Raw genomic sequence first — 18,392 nt, 5'->3', positions numbered from 1 at the left:
CCTTACATGCCGTGCGACGCTTGAAACGAGCTATCAGCAGCATTTCGGGAACAGACGACGTCCGCCGATGAATCGCCGTCGCAACTTTCTCGCTACCGATAGGCCTAGACGTCACGAGCCTGTGCGGAGAGCGCATTTTGCTGTAGAACCGACTTGCAGAACAGAAGCTGCGTCGGCACTTCTTGGTCCATGGTTGCGACTTTGGCAGCCCCAAAATCAAGCTGCACATGTTCTAACGCGCCGGCAGTGCGATTGCCGGTGATAGATGCCCCCAAGCCTGAGACTTTGGCGCAGTTTGGCACAATTTTTGTCGATATTATCAGGATGGCGCAGTAAATACAGTTTGGCGCACTTTGGCGCAGTTGGCGCAGGAGTGGAATCACTGGCACATGTTAAAGAACGTGGTCAAATTTCTGGAGCCCTCCGCTACGGTGTCTCTCGTAACCATATCGAGGTTTTGGGACAGAAAACCCCACTAATCATTATTATTTAAAACCTCTATTTACACACACCCCCCACAATATGGCAAAAAGAACACGCTTACATGTGGCTTGTGTGCTACTGTTGACCAGACAGTAAGGTGTTGTTCCAACACCAATGTGCACTTTTGGACGATGCTTGCTGCAGAAGGAAATAACTAGTCTCCTACACGTTCGAGATTTGGCAGTGACATTGTGCTGCTGTTCATTTGGGACACTGTCTTGAGTTCCTATGGCTGCTGTGGTGTTTTCCTCTGCACACTCTTGCAGTTTTTCTTTAAGCTGCTGCCGAGTACTCTTTTGGGCACTGTCTTGAGTTTCCATGGCTGCTGTGGCATTTTCCTCCTCATGATCTCGCAGTTTTTCTTTACACTGCTGCTGAGTACTCTTTCGGGCACTGTCTTGAGTTCCCATGGATGCAGTGTTGTTATCCTCCTCACAATCTTGCAGTTTTTCTTTATGCTGCTGCCGTGTACTCTTTCGGGCACTGTCTTGAGTTCCCAAGGCTGCTGCACTGCTTTCTTCCTCATCATCATCCAGTTTTTCTGTGCGCTGCTGCCATGTACTCTTTTGGACACTCCGTCCTGCAGAAAAGAAAAAAAGAAAGTCATAGCTAGCATATAGTCCACACAAGTCAACTAGAGTTTGAAATATAATGCTTTTTTAGATAGTCTGCAGGAACAGATTTGCACCAAATATAGCTCTTTCGCTTGTTAGTTTGTTTGCAACAAATGTGTACTGCAGGCTCACAAAAATTTCATGATCAATAATGATGCCTTTATTAGAATGCATGTCAAGCCAATAAACGGTATGGGTGCTGACCATTTGGCCTTCCTTCGTCCTTGCGCTGCTTCCAAGATGAATCCTGACCAACTCGCCCAATTGTCTATTTTACTACGTCTCGCATATTGCGTCATACTGATGACTCTAGAACCCTCAAGATTACAATTGTGCAACATGACTCATGGCACACTCACTCATGAGTTGACTCACTCAGACTCGCATTGAGCCGCGAGTCTGAGTGAGTCCAGGTGAGTAATTTTTTTGTGAGTCTGAGTCCGAGTGGGTCCAAATGAGGAAAATCTTGGCGAGTCTGAGACGGAGCGAGTCCAAAGCACGAAATATATTTCTTGAGTGAGTTTGAGTGAGCTCCACATTTTTTGCCGACATATGGTCCAATTTACTCAACTTCAGCATTACTGTCAGCCTTATGTTGGCTCACGTTTATACTCACAGCTACTCACACATACTTCAAAGCACTAGCTTTCATACACCATTTCAATATTTATTGATCAGAGGTGTGAAGGTGCGTTACAAAGGGGGGGGGGGGTTCTTTTGACCTTCCTTCAGGAAAATCTTTCACGGGAAGCTTTGATAAAGATATCTCGTATAAGTTATATCTTTCAATAAAAGTGTCCTCACTGGATTACAACCACCATTAATAACTCGTATTTGAAGTTACGAGATTAAAAGGCACCAAGTAAAGCACCAATTATGTGAGATTTTGATGTTAAAGGAGAGTAGATGCTATGGTCCAAAAATTTAAATATATGCTAATGGACTCATGAGTCGACTCACTCAGACTCAGATAGAGCGCGAGTCTGAGTCCAAGTGAGTAATGTTTTGGTGAGTATGAGTCTGAGTGAGTCAGGAGAAGGAACATTTTGGCGAGTGTGAGTCTGAGTGAGCCCTAAGGGCAAAATACATTTCATGAGAGAGTCTGAGTGACCTCCACATTTTTTGCCGACCTATGACCATGACACACCAATCTTGAATTCCCAGCAACCTCCTTCAGAATTCAAGGGTGAACTTGTGATGCAGCATGAGGCAAAGTTTCCAAGTGTAGTGCAGTATCTCATTTCCTTGAAGTGATCCCCTATGTTTAAAAAAATGTGTTCCTACTAAACGATATACATGGACATGGTATCAATTCCACAGCAAGTCACACCCACAGTCAACAATCAGCTATGTGTGAATGAAGAAAAGACCTAGTAAAGCATCCAGCAAAATGTTCTGAAGATAGATAGGGAAGAAGAAAGATGTAATAACGAAACATACAGCCTTTTGGCTCTAGAATTGCAGATGGAATTCCATAAGGATTACTGGCACCAGCAATAGTGTTTGTAAATGCAGCTTTGCACTGAAAAGCAAAGGTGCTGTCAGGGTAGGAAGTTAAGCAAAGGTCAGTGGAGCAGTTGGCAATGCAGGCCCATGCAAAAAATTGTCAGCCCCTATCCTACAAGAAACAGAGGTGCATGCGAAGCACCATGAAGTTGCATCGCTGTTCTTCCAAACGTATACTTGCAACTAGCGTCAAACCACATTGTCAAACCACAACCTGTCGCATATGGCACACGATGTATCGAAGTGCCGGTTGAGGAACTCGTGTTGGAATCGGGTTGTCGCACTGGGAAAGAGTAACGTAGGGTCACACACATCCACACCATCACCTGTTTCTGCTGCTTGTACACTTGTTGATGCTAGCTCCCTGGCTTTTGCCCTTGGTTCTTTTTGTGATTCGGCATGCCTGTCATAGGCTGGGCCTGGCGTTGTGCTTCACCTTGGCGAAATCTATCCTTGCTTGCTCGACGTTGTTTCTTAGCTTCCACCTCTGCTTCTTGAACTCCTTCCTCAGCCCGCCACTGCTGTGTAGTACCCGCTTCAGCTTGCTAAAACTAGGGATTATCTCGGCAAGCTCACGCACGTTCATGAAGCCGCTCCCAATGTAGTTCTTTCACGGCTGCCTCCTCTTCGGCAGAGCAGAGCAAGCGCAGCCAACCCGTAGCACAGCTGGCCTTGAACTTGCGAGAAATGGCGCATGTGGAGCCAGCGAACCCTCCTTTCCCTTTTACGGAGGGAGGAAACATTTGTGATTGGCTGGAAGAGTGGCATGAAACGGCGCACTACTTGCGAGAGCGGAGGGTTTCCGGTTGCCAGCTGTGAGTGAGGAGGAGAACCTATCGCCTCTGAGCGAATCCGGGCTTTTCGTACGATGCCGGCTTCACCTGACCTCACAAGTAAGCCAATACAAGCTTCGCTTGAAAAACTACACGAGGCAGTGCAAGGGGCTCGACAGAGAGTTTGACTTCATTCACAGTGAGAGAGGCGTGAGTATTACTACTGTAAAATCCCGAGTAAGGGCCCCTTTCCCTTTTTTGGGAGATTTGAAATATGTGCCAATGGCCGAGCAAGCGCTCCCCACTTTCCTCCCGCCTTTTTCATTGCTTCATTCGCTGTTTTTATTCGCATAGCGAGGGTGAATAACGACAGCAAATACATGCATATTCAATAAAGCATTTCAGTGAAAACACGTGTGGCTCTTCCACCATCTTGAATTTTGAAATGTGACCGAGCAAGGGCCCCCTCCAAATCGTGTCGGATTATCTTTCACCACAGGAGGGGCACTTGCTCGGGATTTTACAGTAGTTGTGAAGAAATACTCGGGAACATGCATAAAAACATTAAGCTCCATTCCACCCTGTGAAGGTGGATGACCAGCAAAGCTGTGTAGAGGGGACACCTCGTCGGTGTCACTATATATATAATACAGAGATTCACATGCTATTTGCAACTTTCATGTACCGTGGCACCACCAAGCGGTGGCTGCCAGAAGCCTGTCGAGATTATCGATATGTAGGACCTGCTTGATACAGCAAATGTTGCCGCTTGTGCAGTCTTGTCCGAGGTGGAAGAGCTGTGTGGAGCCCATTCTCAATCAGAAAGGTGTGACGAGATTACTGGACTACATTACATCAACGATGTTGATCATCATGGTCCAGCTGCTGTAATCAACCTAGACAAAAAAAAATAAGCTGTGTTGATACGAGTTGTGATGAACACGATGAGATGTGGAGCCCTCTAATGGACTAAAAGGATTCATTGGATGTGTGTATACAAGTCGGGAGCATTCAGTGCTGGGCCTTGAAAGTACAGAGAATGAAAACAAGAAACCCCCAACTATTATGATGGAAAATAAATATCCTCAATGATTGATCAAATGACTGACTGATTGATTTCGCCTCCGTCCACATACGGCTGCCCCGGCCTGCATTCTAAACGGCTTGCCTGGGCAATGGCCTCAATGACGCATATATGTTTATACATGCGGCGCAAATATTGAAAAAGTAAAAAGGACTGATAGGAGCAGGTGGCGACAAAATGTCCCTTAGAGGGGACGTTTGCCCGTTCAAAAACAAAGATCAAAAATTTGTGCAGCTTGCAGTTGGTAGTGCATGACTGTTCAAACAGCAGAGCGAGGTGATGCCCGGCTTAGCTGTGCTTAAACTATATGCCCAGAAACTCAAGCTGGAAACTTCGTTGGCACCGACATTCTTTCGTCGGCCTTGGCGCTGCGCATTTTCACGGGCATGCAAGGTTGGGTCACTTTCTCGGTGGCGACGATCACTCGAACAGCGTTGTTCCCGATCCCTGGATCGAAATTCTGGATCCTCCGCACGACGGCTTTTTTTCTCGGCAGCAACCTTGGCTCGCCACCGCCAATCACATTCCAGCCGGGCGAGACGACGTCATTCCTGGTAAGCCACTTCTTCCTAAGGCGTTTTGACTTTCTTCGGTCTTCCCATGGCGACTTCATGAACGAGTAGAGGAGAGCAGAATGTCAGCCTAGCGACAGCAGTGCACGTCTCTCCGTAGCTTACCATTGGCTTGACATGGCCCAACGTCAGAGAAGGAGGCACAAAGCTACTGAGAACTCCGCCTTGCGCTCGTGGAATCGAGGTTACGTGGCTCCGTGAAATCACAGAACTGGTGGTGTGTCTTTTCCAGTGATGGAAGGGACCTTTCACTTTCCGTAGCAGAAAAAGTACTGCTTTGGAGCAGCCATAAGTGCTTCCGTAGCAGAAAAAATGCTAATTTGGAGCAGATGGCAAAACATTCTATAGAACTCTCGGAGTTCAAAGCGTACCCAAAGTGTCTAATAAATGTTAATATTTATTGTGAAAAACATTTCACAAGCAATAATCAACGTAAATTTGAAAAAAAAAAACAATAAGATGGTTGGTTATCAAATGCACTGTGCCATGTATAAGCTATATATATTTAAAATACCAGTACTTGTAGCAGAAATGAGATCAAGCCAATAAAGCCGAGTACCACATTTAGAAGTAGCCACGTACAGTCACAAATAACTGTTGCCAAAGCAGCAGTTGATAATGGTATGGGGTCAAAGCAATTTTGGTCATTTTCACATTTCACCAATACAGCCCACATGTCAAGCTGACAAAAAAAAAAAAAAAAAGCTAAATGCGCTACACTCCTTGCACAAGTTCTTGTTACATAAATGACGATCACAGCCAATAAAGCTGCATACTAGCATACAAGGATGAGTGCATACAGATTGTTCTTGGTTTCTTTCGGGCTTGCCAGCTGGTTAAGGTTTCTTGCCTTCATTTTCACGGTGCTGTTTTGGAGCAGGTTTGGAGCAGTTACTAACAAAAAAATTCGGCAGATACCACATTCCGTGGGAATCGATGTAATGTGAAGCATGCAGTGGGAAGGCGACTATGGCGTAATTTTTTACATTGAGCGAGATGTTACGAAATGACGCTAAAGATAGGCGCAAATCGTATACGCACACACAAATGTTGAAGAGTTGCACGTGTTATATAACCAGTTGTTTACAGTTGCATAACAATGCCAATAGCAACATCTCTATTACCAACACCAGACGCGGTAAGCCGATATGTAGTGCGTATAAGCCGATATGTAGTGTGGTCATGATGGAGAACGCACGCACATTTTACGAACACGTGTGCATGTGTGGAAGGGGTTCTTGACAGTTCTCAAATAGATGGCGACGAGCGCAATGTTTTTGTTATTGTGATTGATGCGCGCAACGCAAACCTTGCCGATTCCGCTGCTTGCCTTCTGTGTGTTCGAAGTCTGGTGCCAGCAAAGTGGGATATCATACGTAACTTTCGTTTATGTATAACTCTGGAGTTGAGCAATGCTTCAATATAGCTTGCCGAATCATAGGAATATAAATGTAATGTTTATTAGACTGCTATAAAAGCACAGCCAACACTGGAACCACAGACGTTAAGCTGATATGACGCCTGTATCGTAAGAGTACATTGTAGTGCTTATTGCTTTCTTGTAAAACTAGATAGCCAGCACCACAACCACAATTGACGTTCCCCCGACATTACGCCTGAACAGGCCGTTTTTCCGAAACAGTTTATAGACCTGGTGTGGCTCTGTGGTAGAATACCCGATTGCCACGCAGAATGGTTGGGTTCGATTCCTGGTGGGATCCTAATTTTCATTCTTTCCATTCGTCGGGTCAACGCTGTCGATGACGGTTTTTCTTAACGCTCTCAAATTTAATTACGAATGTCTGTTCTTGCCGTTCCTGGGTAGATATAAACTGTCAATCACCTGTGGCGCATACCCGTACACCGCAGCCCGTGGTAAACGGGTATGTGCCACACGTCTGGAGGAAAGGGTTTGACGACATACTCTACAGGATTTTCACATTATTCATGTCACAACCAGACAGTCATAATCGCCAAATCCTCTTACCCTCCCACGCCAATTTTGGACTACACTAAGAGGCGATAACAAGAGCACTCAGACGTAGGCGGCTAGATAGATAGATGACAGATAGATAGATGATAGATAGATAGATAGATAGATAGATAGATAGATAGATAGATAGATAGATAGATAGATAGATAGATAGATAGAAACGTTCAAAGTGCCAAAGGTTCGCTAAGAAATACTTCGCATTTAAAATCACAGTTTGGAGCAGCATGAAGCGGCATTTCTCTTTTGGAGTAGTTTGGACAGCACTTCCATCACTGCTTTTCCTCTTCTACACCACCTTTCTGTTAGCACCGCGCGGCGGTTCCAAAAGCTCCGCTGTTAAAACACACCAAGAGCCACCCTCTAACGAAAAAAAAGAGACAAAAAAAAAGAAGAAAGAAAGAAAAACCCCTGAATATTATGTACACCTTGTTCCATACAGATGAAGCCACCTGTCAAGTTCACGGGGGCGAGACACGAGCAGGGTCACAATTACGTAGTGCGCTCGGTCGCGATTGGCTGAGGGCGCCCGTACCTTCCACAGTGCTGTCGTCTGACGGAGTATACGTCCAAACTGAACGTTTAGAAACTCACGGCGAAGCCGCTCGTCGGCGCCGGTCGCGACGGCCCGCTGGCGTCGCCGAAAGTTTTCGAACACCCTGAGACCCGGATCGGCATTCCTCCTCTGTTGTTCGGCCAAGCGGTTCTCCTCACGGTGTGCCTCGTTGTAACGCAGTCTCGCGGCGATTTCCCTCGCGCGAAACTCGGGATCCTGCGCCCTCCGCCTTCGCTTGGCTTCGGCCTCTCTTGCCCGAGCTTCCGCATCCACCCTTCGTCGTTGTCGCTTGGCTTCGGCCTCTCTCGCTCGTGCTTCCGGATTCGCTCGGCGGCGTCGCGCCCGTTCGCGACACATTTCTCGACGGCGTAACAAACGAGCAGCTTCTTCTTCGGGAGTCCTCTTCACCTTCGCCATCTCGGAACGTTTCACAGAACGAGAGAGAAGCCATGCGCGAGAGAAAATCTATGGCCACCCCGAGAGCACGTGGTGGCCAAACGTCGAACGAGCTCCGCAAGCGCGTCCTTTTGAGCTTCTCGTAACAGTCGCCAGATGGCGGAACCAGATAACAACAAAGACGCGCATCGCACGCTTTCGCTACACTGTACTTTCGCTGTGCTGCTGTGCTGTAAAAGCCCGTTTGTCATGGCTTTTCTTGGCTAAGGCGTTGCGTTTTTCGAGGCTTGCAGTGGCCGTCTGCTAGCTTTGCCCATTAAAAAATGAAGTTTACACTAGCCGTGTAAAGCTCAAGAAACAGCGAAGCTCGTCGATCTCAGGGACTTTAACGTGGCCTTCTTGGTTAGCGTAGACAGAGTAGAGTCGAACCAGAGCCTGTCACAGACCTTGCAACTATGTCCAACCTCCAGCGCCAGAAACTCACGTGCAAACCTGGCTGTGGCACCCCTGGTAGAAGCGCGGGCCTTCTTCCGTCGTTCGTTCTCGGCTCTCGCCACGCCGGGTAGACTACGCTTGGCTCGTTGTCTTGCCGCGGCCCTCACCCGTTCTCGCTGGGCATACACCGGATCCTCGCGTCGCCGTCGTTTTGAAGCAGCAGCTTTCATGGCAAGATAAGCTGGATCTAACCGTCGAATTCGATCTCGCTCTCGATTCGCGGCACGCCGAGCCTCAAGGTATGCGGCTTCTTCCTCGGCCGTGCGCACCTTTTTCGGCCGAGCCATGACTACAGACTGCCTAAACACGGCCGAGCGCGACTACGCTTAAAGGAGCTCATACGCGGTTGCCAAGCGACAGTGCTAACGTAAAACCTATGACTGCATGACGTCACACCAGCTGTGGCATAGAGTTAGTACCGTTAGTACGCTGTGGCCAACGTTACTACACTCGGGGACAACTTTCTGTGGCAATGAAGGGAAAGCTACAGAGCCACAATGCACGTATCCTACCGCTAATAAATGTAGACCCGCAGACCGTATCCGTCGGTGGGCGTGGCTTGGCGGCTGCTGCTCCTCGGCGCATGCGCGGCTAAGCGAGGAGCGCAGCTGTGGCTTGGTTGTTGCTAGGCAACGGCGCGGAGGGGTTTTTTGCGGAGCAGCGACGTTTTGCTGCGAGCTTTACTTCCAGTTAAAGCAAAAAAAAAAAAAAACAGCGGGGCGTAGCTTCGTACTAAACTGTGGCAGCTTGCCTCGTAGCACATATTCCCGGCACACCCTCATCTTGCCCTGGTCCGAGGCTTTGGGAAACGCTTCGCGTAGCACTTCCAGTGGCATACAGGGTTGCCAGGTTTGGCTACTTTGCGCCAATTTGGCTACTTTTTCAGGCCAGTGGCGGCAGGAAAAGTGTGTTGGCTACTTGGCTACTTTTTGGCTAGTTTCTTGTTGCCTCAATTTGAACCAAATTATCAATAGCTTGTGACGTCGCAGCCGCTGGCGTTCGAGTATGCGGTGTCAAGACATGGTTATCAAGGCGTGTTACAAGCTCCCGAAATTGAATTTGGCGCTCGCATTACACAAAAGAAAAGTCTTATGCATAAGTGGCTGGGACTTGGGAGAAAACTGTTGCATGGCGTCTCATTTCGCAGACCACCTATTGCTGAACGCGACTTTAGTGAACAGGACAACCGAAAGCGCTCCGCATCCAAGGTGCTATGCACTTGTCGACATTAGAAATCGGATATCTGACGAACTGCTTGTGTCGTTTCCAAGAATTAGGGGTGGACTGCGACTCGAGAATACTATTTACTCGAACTTCGTCATCACGCGAGAAACGATTGCCGAAGTGAGTGCAATGTATGCTTCAATTACGGAAACTGACTTTGTGAACACTTATGCAGCACTAATTTTTATTTTCGGTGGTACTTGTAGCCCTTTCAAGAAAAGGCGCGCGAAGAGGACGTCATTTCTGCAACAGCGTAAGAAACTTCATCAGCCGGCTCGAAATGATTGCTAAAGTCAACAATTTACGCTTTATTCTCAGAAATTATGATTTTGAAGGGTTTCTGGTGTACTTCTTTACGTTTCCACCAAAAGGCTACTGAATTTAGTCATTTGAATAACAAGGTCGCAGTCGTTTTCACACACGTGTGGCTACTTTTGGCTACTTTTAGTGTCCTTGGCTCAAATTGGCTACTTTCTGGCTAGTTTTTCCGATTTATTGGCTATTTTTTGTCTTTTCGACCTGGCAACCCTGGTGGCATAGACAGAAATCTTTTTCGGGGGTTCGCACTGTGCCGATTCGCAGGACGCCTAGCCGGCACTGTGTGTGTGATGTGAAATGTGTCTATCCTTCTCTTTTTTATTCCCTCATTCCCCCTCCCCATGTGTAGGGCAGCAAACTTGACCCATAGTCTAGTTAACCTCCCTGCCTTTCCTACATTCCTTCTCTCTCTCTTTTTCGGGTTCTCTGGCATTCTCTCTTCGTACGTACTCCAGGTCTTCGGCCCGCCGTCTTCACTTCACAGCCATATCTTGGGCTAACCGCACCGGATCCGCTCGTCGTCGACACTGCTGTTCTCGGTAGGCAGCACGCAGCGCTTCTCGATAAGTTGCCTCTTCCTCGGCAGTGCAAACTTTTCTCGGCCTTCCTATGGCTGCGTCTAGCGCACCGCCGCCTGCACACAGGGTACAGCAACGCCCCCTAAAAGTTCTTTTTAGGAGGTGTTGGGCACAGGCCCTCCTACGGAACAAGGGAAGAGCGCATGCGTAGTAGTCTCGCGGAGCAGGTGCAGTGCAGCTGTGGCATTAGCGGTTGCTAGGCAACGCAAGGCGCTTCGAGCAACACCACCTAGATTGTCTAGGTGGTGTTGCTCCGAGGCGGTTTTCTGCGGACACGAAAATTTTAACGGTTAGCTTAAGCTTCGCTGTTAAAAAAAAGCTACACAGCAGTGGTGCGAAGGCTAATGAAACATTGTAGCAGTGGCTTTTCTTTTAGCTTATGCACGTTGTGGAAGCGGTACAACGGAATCTCAAAGAGATCTGCTCCAACCAAGCCTTTATGTTTGCTTTCGTCACCAATCCGGCGCTTCAAGTGCACTTCGACGGCAACGTTTATGGGCACACTTTCCGGCAAAGCTTGCACAGTCTTCTGAACGTCTATGAGCACATTCACACTATGGTCTTGGATTGTCCAATGTTTCTAGAACCATTTATACAAACAAATTCTATAAACGTTGGTATTGTCCACTTCCTTGTGCGAGTCGCCGTATTTTTATGAACGGTAGTCGTGTAGTTATCCTCGACATTATTACTGAGCTTCGGCAGATGCGCAGGTTTTGGCACGGGTAGGCATTGGTCTTGCTGAGGCATCCCCAATAGCAGCAGAGCATCTTTGCATGTTTTGCACACCATCATTAATTCTTCGCTCAGGTTCCGCGGGAAACACATCACGCACTGCTCATCTTGCCCAAGTTTATGTCAAACCACATGTGATCACAAGCACCTTTGCCCGTCGGCTGTAGCCCATTCACTCTCTCAGCAAGTTTTCCAGGACTCACAAACCAGGGTCAGACACTCTTCATTGCTGGGCGGCCAAGCGACTTTCTCTCCGATGAGTCATGTCATTGCGTAGTCGTGACGCCACCTCCCTAGATCGATATTCGGGCTCTTCGGATCTTGGCCGTCGCTTAGTCGCGGCCTCTTTCGCTTAGGGTCGAGACAGAGTCCATTCTCAATCAGCTTCCCGCTGCCTTTTCTTCTTCATGAGTCAACTGCTTCTTCACCTTATAGCCATAATCACAGCAAAACCTGGAAATGGAACTCAAGCTCGGGTCTATGGAGCTTATAATTTCTAATCAGCCCCTGTAATGTCGACAAGACTGACCACAAGGGACGCACATGCATTTTGGTGAAAGTGTCAAAATTCATACTGGCGAGAGTAAAAAAATATATTTGGTTCTCATAGCGGGCTTGCCGACGTAGTTTGACTACATTAATAGTGACCACGCAACAGTTGCGCAGTCACTAAATGTTTAATTATAACTGTTCAGCCTTCCAAGAACAGAAGTGTGCGAATAATTAACTTGTGAGTACAATAAAGTGAATATCTTTTTAAGGCTGCAGTTGTACAATTAAATACTGCACAACGTCTTAAGCACAGGAAAGTGAACCAGAGAACATCTAATTCAACTCGGAATCTCCGAGGCCCTTTTTTGTTAGCGTTTATTTCGACCCGGTAGGTTATTTGTGACCGAGAAAGCGCTGAGTGTGGAGAAAAACCTCGTAATACGACTGTACACCTCTCCGCTCTCCCCTTCACAACGCTATGAGTTCCCGTTGCTTTGCACGCACGCTGCTCATGCACTGCACGTGTTTTCGCGAGTTTTGTGCCTCACGAGGCATTCTAAGAAGATCCGCATGTCTGATAATTCCTTTTGTAGCTGCAGCATGGCAAAAGGACAGCGTCTACTTAGCCTTGTAGGAGATGCGGGTTAGATAGTAGCAGACGACATTGTCCTAGTCTAGGCAAAGTTCTTTTTGCGTAATGACATAGTTATGGCGCAAATGAGAACGAGGAAGAAAGATGAGAGAAGACAAGATAGGGCACCACATTCACTACATTTGTCCATACGAGACAGGGTTGTGCAGTTTTCCACAAAATATATCTGTTACACATCTGTGTCGCCTCTGTTCGCAACTGTGCATTTCCATCAGCACCGCGTAAATAAAAGAAATATCTCACCGCACAATACAAATGTCACATATGTGTACACACCTTTCGCTAGTACGTCCCCTATGATATGGAATAGCGGCAACAGCGTAAATACAGGGTGACATGGAGTCAACTGGTATATTTCAAGTAGCCATATATACGGAATCTTGGAAAATATAGGCAATCTTGAAAACTACATCTGGCGGATGACTGCTTTTTACATCAATGCATTGTTGCGAATGCTTCTTGAAGTGTTTGCAACAATGCAACATCAATGTCTGCAACTTTGGCTTGCAATTGTCATAAAATGGCTTCTTTATCAACTTAAAATGTGAAAGTCAATTGGCTCAGTGCCGCACCCTATATACCTTCATAAACCTTATTACTGGTAAAAAGATGGAAATTGAACACTCGGTAGTAATTTCTGCTTCAATGCCGGCACAACCAAGATGCAGGTGTGTATCACCCAGTAACTCGATTGATCAGCGTAGTTGTGAAGAAGGAATGAACTCTGGTTATGTTCAATGCTTCGTGCACATACTGATTTTCTCTGCACGCATGAACTCCGACCACGCACTGCTATCACACGCAAAACAATTTGTTTACCTTGTTCAGTGCACTTCATTAAGCCATATCTGTCTGCATTTTTGGTGCCATCTATTTGGGAATCAGTAGAATTTTACGGATAGAATCAATCTCTTCATGTTTACCGTGTTATTATGGCAGTTAACAACGCAGCAGCAATTACCAGCTCTCAATCGAGGCAACATTGCAGAATGAGAGACGTTTCACGTGCAGCGCAAGCTTCGCAAATGCATGGGAACCAAGGGGAACATCGGGGTCATACCCAGCGGTGTACTGGCGGCTTAACTTCGCTTTCTCCGGTAGGGGAATGGCAAGCGCTGGCGGAGAAACCTGAGCGGGTGAAACTTAGCTCTAAAGCTTCTGTTTTACTCTGACGTAGCGTGCACGCGCTTCACGGTGACATCACGTCCTCAAGACACAGCCCTCTATAGTTCGGCGATGCCTGACTGCCAACACAGCTGACAGCTCTTGGTGCGCTTGGATGTTTCCCGGCCCCAAACAGTTCCCGCTGTGTTTCGTGCCGGGCGCATGCAGCCATGCCAGACTCGTGGTGCAGTGCGTTCTTCGCAGCTAGAGTCCCTTAATGTAGGAAGTAGCAACACTCTCCTCCACTCTCGCACTTTTCTCCTCTATATCCTCTACCGGCTGGCTGCGCACTCTGCGCACGGCACGCAGTCTAGGCCGTTGTGCGGGCGCCGGCCCTATGCGTTGACTGGTGCTTGTGAGCGCACCTACGTTAAAGTTTTTTTCTTTTTTTTTCTTACGTTCTACCATAAAAGAAAAACAAAGAAAGTGGTGGGACGTGCTGACCCTACCGTGAGCCCCCTTTATCATGTTCTCATTTACGTAATAAAAGCGTTAAGTGTCAATGCTTGATGCAAGAACAGAAACTGCGTACTATTATAGCCCAGATAGGCTTTGGCATTTTAATACTGGTCATATTAATAGAGCGCAGTCTTAATGGCAGAATATTTAAATTATATATTTGTACATTCCTCAATATTTTTGAGCCCACTGACGTTATGCTAAATGCAGATTTTATCTAGTGCAGGATTTTCGCATAAATGCTGTTGTTTATGAAGGTGTTCCCGAGTGGTTATAGAGGCAGGATAGCGTCTTGGTGCCACGGAGTGATTTCCATGCAAATGCTTTATTACATGATGAATAAAAAAATCCCAGCTGCTTGAAAGAGACTAAATTTTTTCATGATCTTGAGGGAGAAACAATTTTACCGACCATTTGGAGAAGTGGTCTGGCCAAAGGTCGATTGGCCCTGAAATACAAAACCCAAAAAAGCCTGTAGTACTGGTTTAGGTATGCGCGGAAACGCAATGCCTCAAAAGAGCACACTCACTGGGCGACTTCGCAGGCACTACAGCTGTGACGCTGCTCGTGGCTAAATGTGATGCAGGAAAACAAAATCTGTATTTCATTAGCGTGAAAAAACATAATTCCTAAAAATGGTAGCGGGTCATCATTACATCGCTAGCTTTTTACTGGGCATCTATAGCGAGAGTAAATGCCTTAAATAATACTTTCGTGTTCATTCCACACAAAGTGCAAGACGCGTCACTCACCACTTTCGTTTGGAAGTGGCAGACTTCTCGCAGGAGGCATCCCATGCTTTGGTGCACTCCGGTGAGGGAAAATGGTGGGAACCGCACAAGGTTTCAATTTCTTCTTCCCGTACAGCTCCAGTATCAACGGCTCGAACTGATCAGCAGTGAAATGCAGCTGTGATATCAAGCAGTATTATGAGGGGGCACATATGGCTGGCAATACATTTTGCATGAGAAAAAATAGTTGCCAGATGATCACCGCTGTATAACGCGACATCTAGCGACAGCGGTTAGGGTATTTACAATCCACGTTATTTCGAGGCAAAGAAAGAGCGCCTTTACATCTGTTGTTCTAGACCGTTCCTCCTTCATCAGGAACCGTCCACTTTTGTCATTCTGATTTATTCTCAAGTTTTAAAGAGCCATTCTTGGTGACATTCACAATTTTCTCGATCATTTATTACTTTCCTAATTTTGCTTAGTCCTTAGCCATTCTCAATATCACACAGGCATTCTCAGTCATTTTCTATTTTGAGGAATCCTTCTTATTCTTTCTGAACCATTCCCAATTTTGCTTAGTCATTGGTTATTTTCTACTTTGGTGGGTCATTCTTATACTCAAATTTGCTCAGTCATTCCAAGTAATTCTCAAGTTTACTTCGTCATTCTCAATTCTGCTTTGCCATTTTCCAATTTTATGGTCAATTTTGATCATGGCTTGTTTTTTCCTAGCCATTTAATCTTGGTTGAGTCATTCTTAATTATTTGTAATTCTCCTGCATCATTGCTAATTTAACTTAGTCATTCTCAGTTCTCACCATAGAGTTTCCTACAATTACGTAGGGGGAACTCTGGCGCTGCGATCTTCAGCCACCATGGAAATGATGGGTGGTACACGGATTAGCCTAATCTTCGTGCTTATGGCTTCAAGTGCACTTGTGGCTTTGTTTATTGTTGTGTTTGGCGTTTGTTTTGGATAAAAGAATGGATCATTTTGAACTTCGTAAGCCTAGGTTAAGGTGGTGAAGTGAAACTGCTGAACGTTTGCTGAACATCGTCTTGCTACGAAGTGGCTCCAGGCCACACTGAGCCGAAGAACGAAGCTTAGACAAATCCGTGTACTACCAATCATTCCCATGCTGGCTTAAAGGGACCGACAGCTGGTCACAATGTGTGATTAGATCCTGGTAAAAATGAAGAGACAGTGATAGATTCCAGCATCCTTTTCGCCTTGTGAGTAGGATTCATATGTTTAAATCGTGTTTAAAAGTAAAAGCATGTGGCGCATCCTAGCGGAAGAGCCTTGAAGCAGGATTATGAAGACGGTCACTTTGCTGTATGTAGTCTGATGCTGTCATACGCGCCATAATTGGTCCTCAAAGTTAGAGTATGTATATTATTATCTATCCCCGCTCTATTTTGTGCTGCTTAGGAGGTAAAAGGTGTTGCACGGTGAGAAGCGGCGCTGCCTTTGCGATAACCAGTGGACAATGTCGAGCCGTGGCGCATGCGTGCGGTGTGCACACATGCGCAGCAAACCGCCGCGCTCGAACACGAACCGCTCTCGCGCTCACTGTTTGCAGCATGGGTTGTCACTTGTGTTTACGACTTCATATTCGCCGCAGATTGAAAAATTATGATTACAAATGTTTCACGGTGTTTTCCACGTTACCGTTCCGTGTTTAGACACTCTCACCGGTAAGCTTTCTGTTGCGCTAAACAAAATGGGCGCCATAAAAATTGGTTGTCGGTCCCTTTAAAGGCCAACTCCGGCGATTTTTTGGCCATGTCAAAGTAATGGTGCTTTTATGTTCCTGAGACGCTCCTGTTACGGGCCCGATAGCAGAAATACTCGGCAAATTGGAGAATAATTTTAAATAAGCAAAAAAGCGCAACACCGAAACCGAAACCCAACCGAGTGTACTGTCTACGTATGACGTAGACGTTGTTACGAACGAACCGGAAGTCGGGCAAGGCATGCCGGTCACGCCGGCGCGGAGTATGAAAACTGTGACAGCCGGGACGACCAGCGAAGCGCCGGCCAAACCAACGCTGTCTGTCGCCTTGTGCACAGCAGACGCTCGCTGTAGCGGCCGAAGCGCCGAAGTTAGCGGTGCCCTCAGCTGCGTCACTTCCGCCGCCTTCCCAACATTGACGTCACAGACGCAATGTTGCCAATAATTGTGGGGAGCCAGGAGGGCGTTTGCAGACAATCTTTAAAATTCATTTGCAAACAATCTGTGCATGTCTCAAGCCTGTAATTTGGCATAAATGACGGAAACGTGCAAAGGAACGTACCCAGCGAATTTCATTGAGATCCATCGACCTCGAAAAATCGCCGGAGTTGGCCTTTAAGCACCATGCATTGCAGCTCCCGTAGACACTAGCACCAGAGTTCCCTCTAGTAAATATTGCAGGAAACTCTACGGTTCTAGCTAGTCATCTTTAGTTTTTTTCAGTCATTCACTCCGAACTTTGCGTGGTCATTCTCAGTTTTGCTGTGGTTTTGTCAATACAGCTGAGCCAGTCTTATTCATTCTCTATTTTCAGAAGTCATTTTTCGTTATTCTCAATTTTGCTGACGTACTCATCCATCGTCGTTTTTTAAGCCGCCAATTATAAGTCAGTCATTATGGCTGAGTCGTTATTAATTATTCTCAACTTTACTTATTCATTCCTAATCACACTCACTTTTACTTGTCATCGTTGTCACAGTAATTATTGCATAGTCACTTTAGTTATAGTCACTGTTATTATACTACTAGCATTACACTAGAACTCCTACTTCCATACACCTTATACATCTGCCAGACCTCTAGGCTTCACTCTATCGATTTTCCGCCCTCATGACTCTCCTAATGCTGTTGCATTAAAATCACGTTTGCTATCCTGCGCCAAGGCAGAAGCCCGCCTGTTAGCCAGCAACAAAACGAACGTCTGCGTTGCAATTGTTTTCGAAAGAAAGCCACATTGAAATTACGAAGTTGAAGAGCCTTTTATGCGAATTTCGCACACCAGCAAGATTGTCCGCATTCTCGTGAACTTGCAACAAGCTTCAACTATACACAGTCGTTTAAGTACAAAGAAATACACAGTAGTACCTCACAGAGCACAGTATGCTCGGTCGGAACGAAGTTTTTGCGCCCGATGTTATGAATCCACTGGTTTCTACGCACGACGTCATCTTTTCTTCGCGGGATGGTGTACAGCATGAAGCCGTTTTCACGCCGGCTGGTGCACTGATACGCGCAGCACCCGGGCATAACGGAAGCAAGCCTTCAAGAGTCGAAGCGCATACGCGCGCAAAAAGTCCTCCGACACGCGAAACTGGCAAAACGCCGCAACAGCTAAACGGCCCGGTAATGGCGCCGGCGAACAAAATGAAAGCACAAGCAACAATAGAGGAGGCGTTGCACAAGCAAAGCATCAGCTCCCGCGCGTTTCCCGGGCGACAACCCCAGGGGCCAATCATTGCTCCGAAAAGCAGAGCCGAGAGAGGAGGGCGCGCCAAGTCAAGGAGGCATTGGCCAGGCTCTCCGGCGCGGCGGTCCGGTTAATAAAAGAAAG

At 46.8% G+C, this 18,392-nt stretch overlaps 2 protein-coding genes across 8 annotated transcripts in view; one reads left to right on the top strand and one right to left on the bottom strand.

Annotated features, from left to right (window-relative positions):
• The window catches only part of LOC119383707 (calumenin-B-like), a 583,129-nt gene that overhangs the window by 161,096 nt on the left and 403,641 nt on the right, over positions 1-18,392 (top strand). The gene's annotated exons all lie outside the window — the stretch shown is intronic.
• LOC119383709 (uncharacterized) overlaps positions 1-18,392 on the bottom strand; it is a 43,620-nt gene that overhangs the window by 21,609 nt on the left and 3,619 nt on the right. For 3 of the 7 annotated variants that reach the window (XM_037651977.2, XM_037651978.2, XM_037651981.2), the window contains exons 1-2: positions 7,617-8,096; positions 545-1,063 (exon numbers count right to left, since the gene is read on the bottom strand). In XM_037651977.2, the coding sequence (XP_037507905.1) occupies positions 545-1,063; positions 7,617-7,995 (898 nt within the window). In that variant the 5' untranslated portion in view covers positions 7,996-8,096. Of the gene's footprint in view, positions 1-544; positions 1,064-7,557; positions 8,097-8,458; positions 8,964-14,843; positions 15,001-17,926; positions 18,181-18,392 lie in introns of those variants that run through there. The other 4 variants (XM_049412626.1, XM_049412627.1, XM_037651982.1 and 1 more) reach the window with 4 other exon arrangements.

The sequence above is a fragment of the Rhipicephalus sanguineus genome, chromosome 2 (assembly GCF_013339695.2).
Source record: "Rhipicephalus sanguineus isolate Rsan-2018 chromosome 2, BIME_Rsan_1.4, whole genome shotgun sequence".
NCBI lineage: Eukaryota > Metazoa > Arthropoda > Arachnida > Ixodida > Ixodidae > Rhipicephalus > Rhipicephalus sanguineus.
This window is presented reverse-complemented; position numbering and strand designations above follow the sequence as displayed.